Raw genomic sequence first — 19,501 nt, 5'->3', positions numbered from 1 at the left:
CATGTATGACATAACTGCAAATTTCTACCAAGTGTAGCTCTTAAATGCACTCTACCCTTGTTAAGGATTCAACCTACAATACTCATTAGCTCCCAGCTAGATTAAAGAACTTTTATAATTAGGCTGACCCATCATCACGTTAAATACTTAATTATCTTGGATAATGTTATCAAAACAGAATGGTGCATCGGGAAATCACTGGAAATAATAAAGTCCTTACAAACACAGCAGCTGTGATCTAGTGGATTAGGCACATGGCTGGGAGTCAGAACACCTGGGCTCTGTTTATTTCACACAATTTATTGTGTGACCCTGGGCAAATCTTGTCACCTCTTCATGCCTCAGTTTTCTGATCATCACAATCCAGGATCTGGGAAAGCTCAAAACCACAAAGGTTTCCACCTGGGCTTCATGTCTGCTATTTATCAACCCATTCAGAATAGGAGAAAGCAATCATTTATGAGAAGGGCTTCTAATTTAGTCCACAACTGACATAATTATAAATAGTTTCGGGGTGATGGCTTAAGACATGTGAAATGACCATTTCAATTCTTCTTATGCCCAGGTTCCCCTCACCAAGTACTGGGCACAACCGGTAACTCTAAGTGACATGTGGTACAAACTTTAAAAAACTTGGAAACCAACATTTAACCAATACATTTGCTGTTACCTACTACCCAATCTCCAAAGACTTCTTCCAGTAAATAAATATTTAAACCAAAAATCAGAATCTGCATATCTGAACATGCCTTTAGACATTAAAGCAGAACCCACCATTATCGATAGCTCACACTCAAAAACCTGAGAGTGTCTGATTGCTCAATACATTAACACAGCACTTTTATATTGTTCTCCTGAACCAAGGGCTACTACTTTAACCAGTTTTTGCATAAAAGACAGAACAGGCTCCCATCCTTTCTGGGAAGGATAGTATTAAATTTATTGAGCTCACTAAAAAAATCTGCCTTATTTCAGTAGAATACTAATTATTCATATACCCAAAAGACATCTTCACATACACAGTGACTTTGCTATTTGACGCAATATAATACCTGGACAAATTTGAAGACAGCGAAGGCAGGTGCACTGTCTTCTGAATAAAGGAACCCCAAAATACTGAGGAGTTGGGTGTTAAAGCAGCTGTCTCCTAGTCCCAACAGAAAGCTGCATAAAATTGCCAACTCTTTGCTGCAGGGAAAAATGAAACCAACTTTAATAGGGATATTCAGCTACTGGCTAGTGCTAGTACCCATAGAGATTCTCAATATAAACAACCTGTTTTGTCAGACTTGTCTTGGAAATAAAAGTAGAAAATTGAATTCAGGTTTGAATTTTGATGGAAAACTACTGATGTGGGTGGTAGATATATTTCCTTACAGGATTTTTGTACTCTGAAATTCTAAATTTTCTGCCAGTGCTACAGCCAGTCAATCCTACACTGAATTGGAGCTGCTAAAACAACTACCTCACTTTGGGACTCCTCTTCTGTTAATGGGCAAGCATATCTGGATCTTAATGCCTGCAGCCACCAGATATGGAGAGCATGAAAACTCTATGAATATGGGAGGCTTAAAAAGCACCTTTCAAATTGCAGAAAATTTCAGATATAATGCTTAACACAAGTCCATTAATATGTTCACAATTTCTTACGTTGGCAAATTAGCAGTTACTTGTATTTAAACATGGGATTGCTGCCTTCCAACTCATTCTCCTTCATATGTGTGTGTGGAGGAAGCAAGATGGTAGAACAATGTGGGCACAGAAACAGAGTGATCCCTGCAATATCCTGACCACAGAGATTAGAATTCTTCTTGGCCCTTACGGGGGTCATGCATGCACAAGGCAAGAAAGCTTCTGATGCCCACTCCCCAAACTGAGCACCCATGTAATGGACAGGCAGAATCTGGCCACAAGTTAATGGAGTGGACCTGGACAATGAGTATTCAATTGGCTTTAGAAATTGCTGTCATAGTGTGTGGTATAGTTGTGCCCTCTGGTATATTAGAATAACGGAAATCACTGGCATCTACGATAACTAAAGTAATTTCTCAGACCATCAGTAATAATGTTCACAAACAATGCACTTAATATGAACTGACACCATTCTGACCTGCCATTTAACCGCCTACATTTTGGTATGAATTGCTATAACATCTGAAGCTACTGAGAATGGAGAACTGTGGATGGAAACGTTCTCTAGGATCTTGATCACTAGTCAATGAAAAGAGCTTGAAGCTGTCTTTCCAACAGAATAACAAGCTGCTTCTCTCCAAGGTTGTTAAAAAGAGGACAGCGATAAACTCTTTTCCACATCCAGCCAGGATAGGACAAGAAGTAATCTGCTTAATCTGCAGCAAGGAAGATTTAAATTAGGTATCAGGAAAAACTTTCTTTTTACTGTATAAGGATAGTCAACCTCTGGAACAGGTTACCAAGGGAGGTTGTGTAATCCTTGTCACTGGAGGTTTTTAAAAACAGGGAAGACTAACACCTGTCAGGGATGGTCATGGTATATTTAATCCTGCCTCAGTGCAGGAGGATGGACTAGAAGACCTCTTAAGGCCCATACCACAGCCTTACATTTCTATGCTTTCAAATTATGCTGATCAAGAGAAACAGAACACTTTGTACCTTGGATTCATATAAGCACTATTATCTGTTCCTTTGAAGGAAGCAATGGGGGCATCATTTGGTATGTTGTAAAAAATTAAATAAAAGGCTAAAAAATGGACCACAATGCCAAGCATCACAACTGGGTTCCTGCCAAAGCGATTATCTTTGTTCACTAAGCCAAAGAATCCTCCACCTATAGGAGGGGAAAAGAATACATAATTATTAGGATTAATGACAAAAAGAAAGAAACATGTTTAAAAAGTTTCCATTTAATTGTATATGTACAGTGTAAAGAAAGAATCCAAACTTCAGATATGGCAGCACATGTTGAAAATGTACATTAGAAATTTATCTATGATAGACCCTGAAGGAGGGACTGGCAGAGCTGAGATCAACCAAATGGTACCTTGGTTCCACGGGGGGAGGGATGCAACTTGACAGGTAACAGAGGTGAGTTCTCTGGGCTGTCAGAGCCATCAGTGAAAGGTGGGCAGGAGCTTTGTGGAACAGTACTGAAAGGGCTAATTGTATTGTTGCAGCTGCTCTGCCAGTACTTACTATCTTCAGAGGGATTGCAATGGTGAAGGACAGTAGGTCTCAAACTGTGAGTCAGGACCCCAATGTGGGTTGTGACACCATTTTAATGGGGTCGCCAGGGTTGGCATTAGACTTGCTAAGCCAGAGCCTGAGCTCTACTGCCCAGGGCCACAGCCCAAGACCTGAGCTGTGGGTGGTGGGGCTCAGGTTACAGCGCCCTGACCTGGGGCTGAAAGCCTTGGGCTTTGGCTTTGGTCCCCCTGCATGGGGTCATGCAGTAATTTTTGTTATCGGAAGGGAGTTGCAGTGCAATGAAGTTTGAGAACCCTTGCTGGAGGGTAATAGTGGTGGATGATACTGTGCTTAGCCTCATTCAGAGCAAGTGCAATTACAACCATGTTGTGAATGCCTGTGTGGATTCAGGGTGTTTCACAAGTTGGGGGATTTCAATGGTGTTAGCTACACCAAAATGCTCTAGTGTAAGCAAAGGGTAGGAGATTTTGATTTAGTCAACTGAGATTTGTATTCAGTCATTTTAATTGAGTACTAAGTTTACCTTTGATATATGTTTAGTCTTTCACCTCTAAGCATACAACCTTAGCTTTTTATTATAAAAAAGAAGGTTTAGACTTAGCAATACAAAAATCAGTTCCAGAGTAGCAGCTGTTAGTCTGTATTTGCAAAAAGAAAAGGAGTACTTGTAGCACCTTAGAGACTAACAAATGTATTTGAGCATAAGCTTTCGTGAGCTACAGCTCACTTCATCGAATGCTGTAGCTCACGAAAGCTTATGCTCAAATACATTTGTTAGTCTCTAAGGTGCCACAAGTCCTCCTTTTCTTTTTGCCAATACAAAAATGTAAATCAGATGCAGCTAACCATAAAAGCATGATGTACAAATGCTAAAAATTGCCTATTAACACTATAGACTGGATTCACTATTGTTGTCGTCTTACATAGTCATTTATACCAATGCAAAGTGGGTGGAAAATGCTAAGACTCTTATCTGGTAATATTCCACATCCTTCTCTGCATTCAGTTTGTACTAGTGTAAATGATTACATAAGATGCAGCACAATAATGAAGCACAGAATCATAGGGTTAGAAGGGACCGCAACGGTCATCTAGTCTAACCCCGCCAAGTATTGTAGCAGATCTTAGTTGTACTTTACTTCTTGCATATGCAACTTTTGCTGCAAGTCTGACATGTGTAGTGCACTGTACATTTGTGTAGAAACAACCTTTTCAATAATCTCAACAACTTCATTTTTTAAACTTAAACTTTAATTTCTTTAGACTCACCTAAAATTTCTCCAACGCCAATAAAAATACCAGAGAGTCCAATAAGACTTTTCTCTTCAGTGCCAAATCTATTCACAGCACCAATACAGGTTCCATATACTCCAGAAAAGAATGTTAATTCCAGACCTTTAAGGAAAGGCAGACAAAAGTTGACAGCTGTAGTATTATGCATTATTTCAGACACCATTATGCAAAAGTTCCTTTTGTCTAACCATTGTCTCTCACAAATACATGGTTAAAAGACGAAGATTGTAGATGCAATCACATTAGTTTAGGAGTATTCCAAGACATATAATTATATGACTTTCATAAGTCAGAATACATAAACTATTTTAGAAAAACCCACACACCATGACATGTGAAGTTAGTGTCATATCTGCACCTGGGGTGAAATTCTGGCTCCATTGAAGTCAATGGAAAAAGTTACATTGACTTCAATGGGAGTAAGATTTTACCATGGGTCTTTGACCTCCCACCACTTAATAAATGTATGACAATATAACCACACACCTATTCTGTATCAGTACTTTCAGATATTGTGGAATAATATATAACTGGAAGTTGGTTATAAGATTATACAATGGGGATGTCAAACCTATAGCCCCAGTGACACACCTAGAATGATCATTTAATATTATATTAAGTAGGCCTGCTGCCAGCAGCAGCCAAAACATTGCTTCAGTCATTTACATACACTTCAAAAAAGCACATTACAAAATTTGGAACCCTGTGAGAACCTTAAGACTTGTAGTGGCTTTCACAGAAACAGGTACTGCAACATGGGCTGCACTAATGCTATGTTTCTGAGGTCACTACAACACAGAAAGACATTGGTCATTTCTGGCTAGATCTCGGCTTGGGCAACTCTTTTCTGACTTGTTAAATTCTGCACAAATATTCACCTATACCATGAAGCATCACTGTTGTGGTGACCATATACCACTTTGTTTATTTTGTGTATTATATCCATTCATAATATTTATCGTATACTCTTCATCTTCAACGCCCTGGCTGGGATGATTTAACTGGGAATTGGTCCTGCTTTGAGCAGGGGGTTGGACTAGATGACCTTCTGGGGTCCCTTCCAACCCTGATATTCTATGATTCTATGATCTTCAAAGTGCTTTACAAAAAATCCCTAATCCTCATAACACCCCTAACATGAAGTAAGTAACCATTATTATCCCCATTTTACAGAGGGAAAAACTAGCCCAAAAATGCTAAGTGACTTACTCAAGGCCACATATCAGTCAGAAGTAGAGTTAATAATAGAGCTTCTGACTACTAGTCTCATGCTCTAACCACTAGACAAACTGCCCTTGGATTGTTAATACTTTCCTACACAAATTTTGTTCGTTTCATAAACTTTATATATTTCACAGCTAAAAAAAATACCTAAGGTGCTCTATAAATAGCTGTGTTTAATTAATACACTTCCCCTAACGATCTAATAAGATGTGGTATTTTTCATGCCTTGTCCTAACCTGTGATGTACTGTTATTGCGGAATGTTGACCAGCTGCTGTGTTCCATCCCAGAGGTAGGTCTATTTTAGTGATGAGCAATGTGATCCCTATAGACAATATGTATTTCAGTTTTCAAACTGTTTTGGGAATTCTTGCAGATGAAAAGTGCCACAGAATTATTATAAATATCATTTCAGGGAAACAGTCAAATAATCAAGTCTTTAAAGCCTGACTTCAATGCAGGAAAAAATTCTTCTTTTTTTTGGTCCAGTGATGGCATTTGTGAAAAAGAGCCCTTGTCCAAAGACTTATAAAGGAAATGACAGATTCCAGGTTAAGCTCCTAATATGTACTACTACTTTCAATACACTTATAATTAACTAAAACTTAATAAAAGTAAAACTAAACTCTAAGATAAGACCAATGTTTTGCTTGGTACTTCTCTACCCTGGTACTGTCATTAACATGAGGGAAGGTAACATGGCTGAGTCCCAACTAGGGTGACCACAGAACCATGAGTCATGCAATAAGACTTTTCAATATATAGAGTCCATTTTATAAATGTCAACTCTTCCATAGCAAGTATATTTACAACAGTGCAAAGAGATTTGCTTAAACCAACACAAAGCCAGGCCAAAAATGAACTCTTAAGTAAACCTCTTTGGCCTTTGCTACTGCAGAAAATATAGTACACCATATAAAGATCTAGTAATAGTAGGTGATTTTACATGGCATGTGAGCAGTAAAGCCTCACAAAACTTTGAACAGTTTCAATAACAGACCACAACAATTCAGAATCATTATCTGCTTTTGGAGCTCTTACAATGAATTGTACCAAATCACTTTACAATACAGATGGTAATGGTGAATTTGAGCCACCAGATGGCAGCAACATATTTCAAGCTAGACTAAGTTTCTGACATGGTTACTTTAAGAGCCCAATGCAGCTTGAATTACACAAAACTCCCATTAAGAGAAAAAATTCTACGCAAAAGAATAAATGGACACAAATCTGACATCAGGAATCGTAACATTCAAAAACCGGTAGGAGAACACTTCATCCTCTCTGGCCACTCAGTAACAGACTTAAAGGTAGCAATTTTGCAACAGAAAAGCTTCAAAAACAGACTCCAATGAGAAACTGCTGAGCTTGAATTAATATGTTCCATTCTATTGCATCCGATGAAGTGGGCTGTAGCCCACGAAAGCTTATGCTCAAATAAATTTGTTAGTCTCTAAAGTGCCATAAGTACTCCTGTTCCTTTTGCAGATACAGACTAACATGGCTGCTACTCTGAAACCTGATAAAACTCCCATTGATTTCTTCTATCAACTCAGCACTTTCTACACTAGGGATTAAGCTGACTTATCTACGTTGCTCAGGGGTGTGGACATGTGTCTAGTCAACTGACCACCAACTGGTCTTAAAACAGGGCACCTGTCCTGGCCCCTAGAGGAAGGTGGTCACCAGATGAAAGCTCAACTGTCTGAGAACATGAGAGACAAAGCTCAGAGAATCAGAGACTAGAAGTATATAAAGAGAGAGAGTGAGCAAAAAGTTGCTTGGATAGAGCTATAGGAGACCTGGTAGAGAGAGCTGAGTTCTGCAGAGAGCTGGAACAGAATTGTTGGTGAGACCTGACCTAACTGGGAGCCTCTGATGAGCAGAAGGCTTGGCCAGTGACCCCTATCCAGCCTGGTGAGAAGAAGCTGGGCCTCGAAGCAAGAGGTTGGGCTCTCAGCATGGGTAGGACTTAGGCAGGGAGTCCTGAGGTGTGGAACATAGTGAGGAGCTCTCTTGTGGGCAACCTGACTTGAGGACTGTGGTAAAGTTCATGAGACTGGGCACTCAGATGGACGGCCTGGAGAGTAGAGCAAAAAGGAAATGGGAACACCGTGCCACATTGACTCTCAGGTGGGTGATCTGGAGGCACTGTCCCTGAAGAGAGGACTGGAAAAATTGTTGTATCTTAGTATTTTTACTGTGAGTTTGTCAAGAACAGTTTTGTTGCAAGGGCTTTAGGGGAATTACTGCACTGGTATATATGAACAAATTATGCCCAGAGGCAGGTTTTGTATCAAACACTGAAGGTATATCTGCACTACGGAGACTATACTGGCATGGGTATGCCAGCATAGCCCTGTAGTGTAGATCCAGCCTTCAACAACAGTTTGGGTTTTCCTGTCAGCATAGGAATACCACTTCCCTGAATAAAGTTGGCTATGTCAATGGAAGCCCTCTTCCATCGACATAGCTGTGACTATATTTTGTCAGCATAACTAAGTCAGTAAGGGATGTAGTTTTTTCACACCTGTGACTGACACAGGCATGCAGCTATAACTTTACAGTGTAGACCAAGCCTGAGAGTCTGTCATGGGCAAACAAACAGGAAACTGAGGCAGGTGCAAGGAGAAAGTGGTGTCTCCCAGGGATCTGTACTTGGACCAGTATTATTCAACATATTCATAAATGATCTGGAAAAAGGCATAAACAGTGAGGTGGCAAAATTTGCAGATGATATCAAACTACTCAGGACAATTAAGTCCAAAGCAGACTGCGAAAAGCTACCAAAGGGTCTCACAAAACAGTGTGACTTGGCAACAAAATGGCAGATGAAATTCAATGTTCATAAATGCGAAGTAATGCATTGGAAAACATAACCCCAACTATACATATAAAATGATGGGGTGTAAATTAGCTGTAACCAATCAAGAGAGAGATCTTGGCTTCATATGGATAGTTCTCTGAAAACACTCACTCAATGTTCAGTGGCAGTCAAAAAAGTGAACAGAATGTTAAGAATCATTAAGAAAGGGATAGATAATAAGACAGAAAATATCATATTGCCTCTATATAAATCCATGGTACGCCCACATCTTGAAAACTGTGTGCAGATATGTTCGTCCCATCTCAAAAAAGATATATTGGAATTGGAAAAGGTTCAGAAAAGGACAACAAAAATGACTAGGGGTATGAAACAGCTTCCGTATGAGGAGAAATGAATAAGACCGGGACTTTTCAGCTTGGAAAAGAGACAACTAAGGGGGGATATGATAGAGGTCTATAAAACCATGACTGCTGTAGAGAAAGTAAATAAGGAAGTGTTATTCACTCCTTCTCATAACACAAGAACTAGGGGTCACCAAATGAAATAGGCAGCAGGTTAAAACAAACAAAAGGAAGTATTTCTTCACACAATGCACAGTTAACCTGTGAAACTCTTTGTCAGAGAACGTTCTGAAGGCCAAGACTATAACAGGGTTCAAAAAATTAAATAAATTCATGGAGGACAGGTCCATCAATGGCTGATGGGCAGGCATGGTGCCCCTAGCCTCTGTTTGCCAGAAGCTGGGAATGGGCAACAGGGGATGGATCACTTGATGATTACCTGCTCTGTTCATTCCCTGTGGGGCACTTGGCATTGGCCACTGTCAGAAGACAGGATACTGGGCTAGATGGACCTTGTCCTTTGGTCTGACCCAGTATGGCCATTCTTATGTTTTTATTGTGTAGAGACCTGCCTTAGGAGGGCACTCCACGTGGAGGCTGCCCTACTACAGAGTCAAATCAGTGATTGCAATGTAGGAAGTCTTTGCAACATTTTCCTAATGCACACATGGTTTTAGGACAAGGGCTCTTACAAAAGTCTCCTACACTTCATTGCAAGTCTGATGGAGCTGATATTAAAGACCTCATCTACAAAAATGAGTTTAATTACCATTATTAGACTTTACTGCAGTTTAATTGTGTTCTAACATGATTTAATCTGGCCAGTATGAACAAGGACAAACTGTGTAATAAAGCAGACTCATAAACCATGCCCTAGCCAAGATATAAATTGGCTGACCTTAAACTGGGTTTAACAACTCTTATTAAATCCCATAATTTTGGCAGGGTTGGGTACAAAAAAATTAATCTATAGAAGAGCATTTTTCAGAAACAGAGTACAAAAATACTACAAAATGGTAATAAACTCCAATACATTAAAGTAATATATACTGGGATACAGGAATATGATCCTGATTGAGGGGTACTCATTTAGTGTCCCATAAAATGCCCTGGCACTAGCAAATGATTGTGTCCTTTTGCCTGTTTCATTACCTGTATAAGCTGTTGTAACACTAAGGAGCAAAATCTCTTTGGTGAAGTACAGTTTAATAGATCTCTCTGCAAAGAAAAAATATAAATGAATAAAATTCACTGACATTAAGGGTGCATTTATTTTCTTTTGCTGTTTACCAAAGGCACAAATATGTTAAAGCGATGCAAATCATGTACTGATTTTTTCTCTCTTTGATTAAATAAGGCTGCTACAAAGGGGGCCTTTAACTTAAAAGGCCAATCTGAAAGGGTTTTATTGTGGGGGGGCAGGGTAGAGAGGGAAATCAACCAAATACATTTTCCAGTGACTAAAGGCTGAGTGGTTTTATGTACTGTACTCTTGTAATCTCAATTCAGAATATTTTTATTTTACAGTAATTGAGTTTTTCTAAATGTGTTTGGGCCAAATTCTGCCTTCAGATATCAACAGTTAAGTGCCACTACTTACAAGCTCCAGTGGGAGCTGCACACATGTATCCGAATGAAGAATTTTTATTTTTTAAATTGTTGAACTTTATTGTAAATGTTGATGTAAATTCATACAAAAGGTAACTTATACTTCATCTTGCTCTTTCTTTAATGGGAAACATTTTTACTTTCATAGAGTGGCTTTTCCTTTTTTCCTCCCCTCATCCCCATGATCTCTCCCTCTCACATCCTGTCCTCCCTTTCTAGTGTTAACCCTCTTTTTCACCTCCCTAGACTTGTTTCACTTCTGTCCTGAGACTGTCAAATATCCTTTGCTTCCCTCTCAACTCAGTAACTCGCACAATTGTTCAACAGTCCTCTTTAATCTCCACAGAATGAGATCTTTGCTCTTTCCACTGAGCCTTGAACCAGGAGGTGCCTAGAGCCTTCAAAACACAAATGCAGCCTACTCTTTGCCTCAGTGTCATATCACTTTAAAGCAGGCACCACCACTGAAGACTCTAAAGATCCTGGACTGATCTGGGATATGAAGGATCTGGGCTACATGATACATTGGCTGAATGAAGAACAGAGGAGGGAACTGTGAGGGTTGTTTAGCTGAGTGATAAACAAAGAAGATTAAGTGTCTCAGGATTAAGGAAGGGGAGACTGCAGGTCTATTGCCCTGCATTATTAAAGCCAAATTTCTGTTTAAAATTATTTATATATGGTTGTGTACAAATAGGATCATTTGACAGTTCATAGATCTGTTGTAATATTTTTGAGAAATGGTTCTAAAGTGCAATAATACTTACTAAATGCATCCACTGCCCTCGTCGCTTTGCTTTGGATAGACCTGTGTAAATATTTTCTTAAGATCAGAAAGATGAACCAGAGATAACCATGCTTTTACCATTATGATGGAAAATAGACAAATTCATATTTTTGTTTTCTGTACATTTTCCTGCCCATAATTAGCAATTTCAACACACTATGTTTAATAAAACATTTTTGTGAAATAATCCTCTAGTTGAAAAAGATATCTACCTTTAGTGGGGGTGTATGTCATTCACAGAGTATCCTCTTTTATAGCACTATGTCTCTGGGCTTTGTCTGTATCAGACTTGTTCTCTCCACTACATGTGCTCTCGTCTTTCTAATCATCCTACAGCTGGCTAATAAAATAACTGTATCTGCAAATACTGTTTCAGAGAGACTTTAGTGCTTATAGCTATGCATTTCTAATGTGCACATCAGCATGATACCTAGGTCATTTATGTGTGATCTGCAGCTAAATAATAACTGATAGCTGAACAGATCTCTACATGTTATTAAATCTTTCCAAACAACCCTTGCCTACCACTGTGGCATGATATTTTTTTAAAACTGTTGGCCAGATAATCAGCCTCCATTGCTACTGATACGACAGGCCTTGTTGAGCGGATGCTTTTGAAAATCCAGACCCATACACAAAGCACCTGCCAAAAAGACAAAGTAGTAAGAATTCTAAGCCCTATCTCCACCAGCAAACCAAAATTACAAACCACTTAGCTTCAAATAACTAATAAAGGACAATGGAAGAATTGTTTAAGGTAAGGGGTGTGGATAAAAGGGTTTAGAAACCTACAAAGCTCTTAGAACTACAAAGGCACTTGACTACCAGATACAAATTCTGATAAGAGTGAATCAAGCTTCCTATAATTCTCGGAGAGGCTCTGAAGGTTCTTTCTGTGCTGCTCAATAAGGAAGTCAGCCCTCTCTTGCAGAATTATTGCAGAGACACAAATTGAGAATGTGCTTTTAGAAGGGAAGTAAACAGTCTCATCCCAATCTGACCCCCGGTCTTTTTTTACCTTCATAAACCCCACTCTGTTCTGCTTCTATCCCCAAATCACTTCCATGGTTAGAGACCAATAGTTACTGTTTGGAGATAAGGGCAAGGAAAAATATGAAAGAACATACATACGCTTAATAGTGAGAGGAGGGAGATAAATGAAGTCTCCCCAAAGACCCTTACTCACCAATGAAAAAACACTATTTGTTATGCCCTATCCCATGCTCAAGTGTACCGCCTATGAGGAGAACAAGTAAGGATTGCATCAACTAGGTAATAGCTCCAGGGACTCTCCTATACTTTATTCAAATTCTAGATGCTTTTGGTTCAGAGGGAGAAGCAAATAAGGAGTTTTCCATTATGCACTAGGTACACACGTGCTTGGCTGGGTGGTAATGTGTTATTGCCATAAGCACTTACGAGTTGTCTACAGTGCTTTCATCAGTGGAGGAGACTTCCTCCTCCAGTGTGTTTGACTCCTCTGATTTCCTAATCAGAAAGAACAGAAATGTGCCCACGAGACTGAAGACAGTTAGAGCAATGAAGACAGTCCTGCGATCACTCTCTGTGGAAAATCAAAAAGGTGTCACACACAGGTCTGCATAAAACAATTCAAGTCTAGTAAACTATCTCCACAAATAATGGTGCAGATAGCTAAGAAGTTCCCATGCTAAAGCAAGGTACAATTTATAAAGAGGTGTATATAATACATATTAATTTCAGTGGTGTTGTCTGACTTACTACCCGTGTGGCAAAGTGTCCCGCATGTTTGGCAAGTTCCTTTGTCATTGCTGATATGCCAATGGAATACTGGCTGATCAAAGAATATCACCACCACTTTTGGCTGTGGCTAAGTGGGGGTAAATAAAAGGGAAGAGAAAGTGCAGAGGCTGTTCAATAACAGTATCCATTATTGCTTGCAGGGCAGAGGCTACATCATCTTCCCTACACTGATTAGAAAAAACTGCCTTCCTCTCCAGCCCCAGGAACTAATGTTACATCATGTGATACTATAAACTGGTAGAGCTATACATTTCAAAAGCTATAGGCTCATGAAACCTCACAATTTGACAGAAGATAACAGTGAGCATCTGGAGGAAAGGTACCTGATGTTCCATGCACCAGTCCCTCTACACTAACCAACTTGCTTGGCACAGTAAACTCTTTTGTGCAGAGGCTTCCCCTATTCATCAGGCAGAAAAATTGCTGAGAAGCAGCTAATCATGAGTTGTCCTGAGACAAACTAACCTTTGGGCTCCCACTTCTCAACCCTAAAGATACTGCCTACACACTCATACTTATTTCTCCAATGGCTTAAAGGTGAACAGAATTTTTTTAAAATACATTTTTAAAAAAAACCTGTGTAAGATTCCAAATCAATAACAATCTGTCTGTGTGTGTGTAGTTTTAAAAATAGTATTTTATGTGCATGTGTAAACAGCTCTTGTGGGAACCTGAAATAAAGTGTGGCAAGGAGGGACTGATGTTCAAATGTAGGAACATTCACCTTCTAATGAAATGGAAGGAGACTCCTAAATTATTTCAACATGCTTCAAGGGACTTTAATTCACTTAAAGTTAAAGGAAAACTTCAGTGTGAGTTCTGCTAAATGCTGTAATCCGAGGTGATTAGCAGGAGCAATATAAATTAGGACTCATAGAATTTCAGATTCCACAGATTTATGTTTTTGGCAGAATTTAAGCTTTCATTTTAATTCTTGGATGTTTGAATTTTTTATTTTTATATGTAGGCTGTGCTACTCAGTCTGCAAAGAGCCTGAATCAATAGTACAGTAACAGAGCTGAGAACTGCTCTTTTCAGCACAAGAGGATGCTAACTGCGAAGTTTGAAATGATCATTTAAAAGTCAACATTTCAAATTGTCTTTAGCAGAAACATCCTCCTAAAATGTTTATCAAATGAGGTTGAAAATTCCATTTATTTGGAAGGATGTCCTACAGGGAAAAGGTTTCATGTTTTAAAGATGTGAATAGTTGAACGGTCTATCAGATATCTGAGTTCTTTTTTAGTACATAATATAGGAAACCCTCCTCCTCACATACACCTTACAGCAGGATCATCAACTCCATTTCATATTACAATTCGTTTTTTTTTCTGGGTTTTCTGAATGATTATATTAAAACACAAGCTTTGTCACAGTTTCCATATAAATCAGTTGGCTTCTTAGGGCATGGCTACATTTGCAGTTGAAGAGCGCTGGGAGTTAAACCAGCCTTCGGAGACCGCAGCAGGGAAAACGCTGTAGAGTGTTTACACTCTCAGCTGGAAGCGCACTGGCGTGGCCACATTAGCAGCTTTTGCAATGCCACAAAGAGCAGTGCATTGTGATAGTTATCCCAGCGTGCAAGTGGCTGCAACATGCTTTTCAAATGCAGGGAGTGGATGGAGTGTGACAGAGAGTGTTTTGTGTGTATGTGGAGGGAGAGAGAGTGGATTTTTGGGGGGTTGAGAGCGTGTCAGCATGCTGTCTTGTAAATTCAGACAGCAGCAGACCTCCCTCCCCCCCCACCCCGCCCCGCCTCTCTCTAACTCACTCAAAACAAGCAGCATTCCTCAGTAATGGTTCCTTTGTCCCGGAGCAGATAAGCAGCCAGCTGTCAGAAACCAAGCTTTGAAAGGGCATATCCGCATTCCTACAGCGAGTTCAAAACAATGACAAGAGTGGCCACTTGAATTAAGGGGATTATGGGACGTTTCCAGAGGTCAACAGAGCGCAGTAATGCAACACCTCGTTCACACTGGTGCCGCAGCGCTCCACCGGGGGCGCAGCAAACGTTATTCCACTCGCCAAGGTGGAGTACCAGCAGCGCTGTAGCCGCGGAGTCAGAGTGCTCTACATGCCTTGCCAGTGTGGACGGGTAGTGACCTAGTGCGCCTGGGGCTCCTTTATTGCGCTGTAACTCACAAGTGTAGCCAAGCCCTGAGTTGACAACCACTACCGATATATATCAGTCCCTGCCTCCACCTTTTCAGAGCAACTCAGGTCCCAGATGTTCTGTATGGAGCCCTACAGCTTTGTCCACCTGTCACTTTCTCCACTGAATATGAGTGCACTTTGCTCCAAGTTCTACTCTGATAGATTTGGAAGGCTCCAGCCACAATATTAATTATAATTCAAACAGGAAATTAACCTTGATTATCTGTATCAAGACAGGGACACTGAGGGTTTGTCTGCACCAGGATATTATTTTGGAAAAGGGAGGATGTGAATTTAAAGTGTAATAGCTATTCCAGAACAGCTCCCCATGTAGACATTCTTATTTCAGAATAAGAGTCTTCACATGGGAAGCTATTATGGAATTCTGCAATAAACTATTGTGATGAAGTGCGACTGTTCTTAATGTTTCCTCTGAATAGTGTGCGGGTGCCTCAGTTTCCCCTATGCAGTTCTTAAGTATCTAGGTGGTGGGATAAGGGTGTATGATCGTTGCAGAGCCCTAGAGGGCAGGTGTGTGCAGGGGTCTGGACATAGAGAATGGCCAACACCCTGTTTCCTGGCAACAGATGGCCGGGCCCTTCCCCCCTGCAAGGTGAGAGCTAAAGGGTTGGAGAACAAAGGAATCCGGTGGCCTCCTGGCCCAGGAAAGGGACAAAGCCCAGAGGAGGAGGGGCTGGAGAGAGTCAGTTGGGGCTGGTTGGGGACATGGAGTGAAGTGCAGACATGGTTGTCTGGCTCACTGTCCCCCAAAATGGAGCCAGCTGAGGGGATCCTGTTCTCTGCACCTACAAGCTCTGTGTTAGACCATGTTCCTGTCTTCTAATAAACCTCTGTTTTACTGGCTCGCTGAGAGTTATGTCTTATTGCGGAGTTGGGGTGCAGGACCCTCTGGCTTCCCCAGGACCCCGCCTGGGCGGACTCGCTGTGGGAAGCGCAAGGAGGGGCAGAGAGGATGCTGAATGCTCCAAGGTCAGACCCAGGAAGATGGAAGCTGTGTGAGCTGTGTGCCCTGCAGACAGTCTGCTCACAGAAAGGAGACTTCCCCAGAGTCCTGACTGGCTTCGTAGGGAGCAGTTCCAGAGCATTGCCCGGGGACTCTGTGACAACTATTCTGATCAATTTCCCTCTGTACACAAGTCCTGAAAGAAGGCAAAGGGAACAGCAGCCAGGAACACTGGAGATATTCACAGCTCTTGTATTACATGGCTTTACATACTAAGGTTATGTCTATACTACGCAGCTTTTTGCGACACGGCTATGGCGCAACAGTCGTGCTGCTAAAAGGTGCACAGTGTAGCCGCTGTTTGTCGGCAGGAGAGCGCTCTCCCACCAACAAATAACTTCCAGCCCCAATGAGCGGCATTAGTGTTGTTGGCAGGAGAGCACTCCTGACTACAAAGCGCTGTTCACACCAGCCTGTGTCGTCGACAAAACTTTTTTCTTTCGGGGGGGGAGGGTGTTTTAACACCTCTGAACAACAAACGTTTTGTCTTTCAATTGCTAGTGTAGACAAAGCCTAAAACTAAAATACTCCCCAGAAAACAAACACAAATTTTACCTGCTGTTCCCTATGTTTCTAGCTGTCACAACTATGGCTATGTCTACACTAGCACTTTTGTCAGTCGGGATGTGCAAAAAACACCCCGACAAAAGTTTCACAGACAAAAACACCAGTGTGCATCTCCCGCCAACACAGCTATCGCCACTTGGGTTGGGGGTGGCTTAATTATGCCGGTGGGGGAGCTCTCTCCCGCCAGCATAGAGGGACTACACAGGAGACCTTACAGCGGCACAGTGCAGCTGTGCCGCTGTAAGGTCCGTAATGTAGACATAGGCTATGGCTGCTTCCTACTTCATTGTTTTATCCATTTTTTCATACATTATGATACATCAAAGTATTCTACACACAAAGCAAGTAATACAAACCTGATATATGAATTTTCCCACGCCAAGCAAAGTATATATAAAGATTTCCAAAAAACAAGCTGCAAACAAAAGAGGGATAACACAGGAATATAGTATTTATTATGGTAACAAATTATATATAAAAGAATATGGTGTAAATGTTAAAGAGAGAGAGGGTGCCTGTCCTCACACTGTCCAAGTCAAACTGCTAGCCCCATAGAAATGTAAAACAAAATTGAGGATTCACCTTCATAAGGCCAGCTCTACATTTCAAAGGGATCCAAGATATCAGAAATGACATTAACTTTAGTCCATCAGGAGGAAAGACCTGCAGTATATAACTCCTATTTACCATTAAGCATTGCTCAGTATCAGCAACAATTGTCACCTCCAGCTTTTCCTTTCGTTTCATAGTCTGCGGAGCATCACTCTGAAGTATTGGAGACAAAAGTCTCCCTTGCTCTCTCATTGAACAACAACAGCAAGTACAGGGTGCATGTAACCACAGGGAAAGACTTAATAAAGGAAAGTTACCTGGACTGTAAAAGTGCCCAGAAAATTCCACTGTTTCTCCCAATAGTGTTTTCATCTGAATTTATTGTCAGGCAATTTCCCTGTGCAGTCCAAAGTACTGAAATTCAAGCAAAAAAGTTGCTGAGAAAGGAGGAAAAATAGTTTCGAGAGAGAGAGACAAATGTAGTGAAGAAGTACAAGCAGATACACACTAAGTGCAATACTTACCAGCAGCTGCTATCCCAATGAAAACAGAAGCAGTGTAGAAGGACCATGTGAAAGGCTGGATAAAAACCGCAATGTATATGCTAAAATATAACAATGTATTATATTCAAATTGAATGTGCGCAATGTTATGTGATTATGCTTTTTAACAATCAGATTTGTATCTTAGCTTCCTCCAAATCAAGTACTTATTCCTAAACTCATTTTGAAAAGACTCCAAGTCAATAAGATTTGAAACAAAACAGTTTTTATTATCCTAAACATTTAATGCTATTTTTCTAATACAGTCATTAGACTGAGGCCTGATCTTGGGTCTTTACTACAAGGTCAGCCAGGCCTGCCAAAGCTGTGGAAATAACACGGTCACTGTCTCTGGGGGAGGGAGTGCTCTGAAGTGACATTCCAAGTGACTCAAGAGCAACACTAGTATCACTACAAGAAGCCAAACCCTGCCTTCCTCAACCAGTACAATTTCATGCATGACATGGTACCTTTTGAAGTAAAGGGAGGAAATACATAAGAAACAGAAACTACAGATTTAAATGAATTACTTACCTGTAAAATAGACCACTAACAAACATGGATAACTGAGGTCCCACTACAGCAACCACTGAAGGTGAAATAAGATTTGATGCAGAGAACACCCCATAAATAATGGCCATGCTACACAAATAAATAATAAAGACAAATAAGCATTTCAAATGAAATTCAAGAGTATTGGATAGTGTAGCCAATTTTATTTATTTAAGGACATTTTTCAAATGATTCAAAACTATTACATCAAACATATCGCTAGCCTATGTAACTGCGTGATCTTATTATTTTAGCCTCTCTTTCCCTTCTATTGTTATTTACCCTTGTTTGTTGCACCTTATCTTAAATTAGATTGTAAACTCTTCAGGGCAGCAACCAAGTCTTCCTAAATGATTGCAGAGTCCCAGCACAACAGGCCCCTGATCATGATTAGGGACTTTGGTTGCTATGGCAAAATAATAAACATTAAAAAACTGCAAAAAGAAAAGGAGTACTTGTGGCACCTTAGAGACTAACAAATTTATTTGAGCATAAGCTTTCGTGAGCTGCAGCTCACTTACTGGTTTCCACAGCTCTGATACCCTGATTTTCCTCCTATCTTTCAGAGTGTTCCCTTCCATGTGACTGTTGAAATCTCTCCTGCAAGCTGATCTGCACAGGCAGACCCTGTACAAAGGTCCACACATGCAGATAAGTTTGTAGGATCAACGCCTTAGTTAGCTGCTTTACTTTTCAATAATTTCAGCACAGACTGCATGACCCAAGATAAAAAGCAAAGTACGGCATTGTTTTTCCCTACACAGAAAAAGTGCAAAACATTAATGTGGTTCATTTAAATAGAAAGATATACATGCAAAATTAAGCTGTGTTTAAGTATGATAACATAATTTTGTTTTTAACGTGTGAGTTCAGCAGAACAATACAATCACGTAAGAGCATGTCCCTATAAGATTTCATTAAGACTAGCTATGCCTCTTAAAGTAACAAAAGGACAAAAATATCACTGTAACTTACCTGGTATAGCCACTGCCATGAAAATTTGTGTTGTTTAAATTCGTGATAACGGTTTGCTGTGTAGAGAAAATTATAAATAATAATACAAAAA

The 19,501-nt window shown here is 40.3% G+C and overlaps 1 protein-coding gene across 5 annotated transcripts in view; it reads right to left on the bottom strand.

Moving 5' to 3' along the window:
• MFSD11 (major facilitator superfamily domain containing 11) overlaps window positions 1–19,501 on the bottom strand; it is a 39,524-nt gene that overhangs the window by 8,882 nt on the left and 11,141 nt on the right. For 3 of the 5 annotated variants that reach the window (XM_073310489.2, XM_073310486.2, XM_073310488.2), the window contains exons 3-13: window positions 19,411–19,466; window positions 18,418–18,525; window positions 17,866–17,945; window positions 17,659–17,755; window positions 17,146–17,204; window positions 12,682–12,826; window positions 11,243–11,283; window positions 10,020–10,085; window positions 4,453–4,578; window positions 2,632–2,806; window positions 1,053–1,188 (exon numbers count right to left, since the gene is read on the bottom strand). In XM_073310489.2, the coding sequence (XP_073166590.1) occupies window positions 1,053–1,188; window positions 2,632–2,806; window positions 4,453–4,578; window positions 10,020–10,085; window positions 11,243–11,283; window positions 12,682–12,826; window positions 17,146–17,204; window positions 17,659–17,755; window positions 17,866–17,945; window positions 18,418–18,525; window positions 19,411–19,466 (1,089 nt within the window). The remainder of the gene's footprint in view (window positions 1–1,052; window positions 1,189–2,631; window positions 2,807–4,452; window positions 4,579–10,019; window positions 10,086–11,242; window positions 11,284–12,681; window positions 12,827–17,145; window positions 17,205–17,658; window positions 17,756–17,865; window positions 17,946–18,417; window positions 18,526–19,410; window positions 19,467–19,501) is intronic. The other 2 variants (XM_073310491.2, XM_073310490.2) reach the window with 2 other exon arrangements.

This window comes from Lepidochelys kempii, chromosome 14 (genome assembly GCF_965140285.1).
Source record: "Lepidochelys kempii isolate rLepKem1 chromosome 14, rLepKem1.hap1, whole genome shotgun sequence".
Lineage (NCBI taxonomy): Eukaryota > Metazoa > Chordata > Testudines > Cheloniidae > Lepidochelys > Lepidochelys kempii.
Note: the sequence above shows the minus strand (reverse complement) of the source record. Positions and strands in the feature narration are given on the sequence as shown.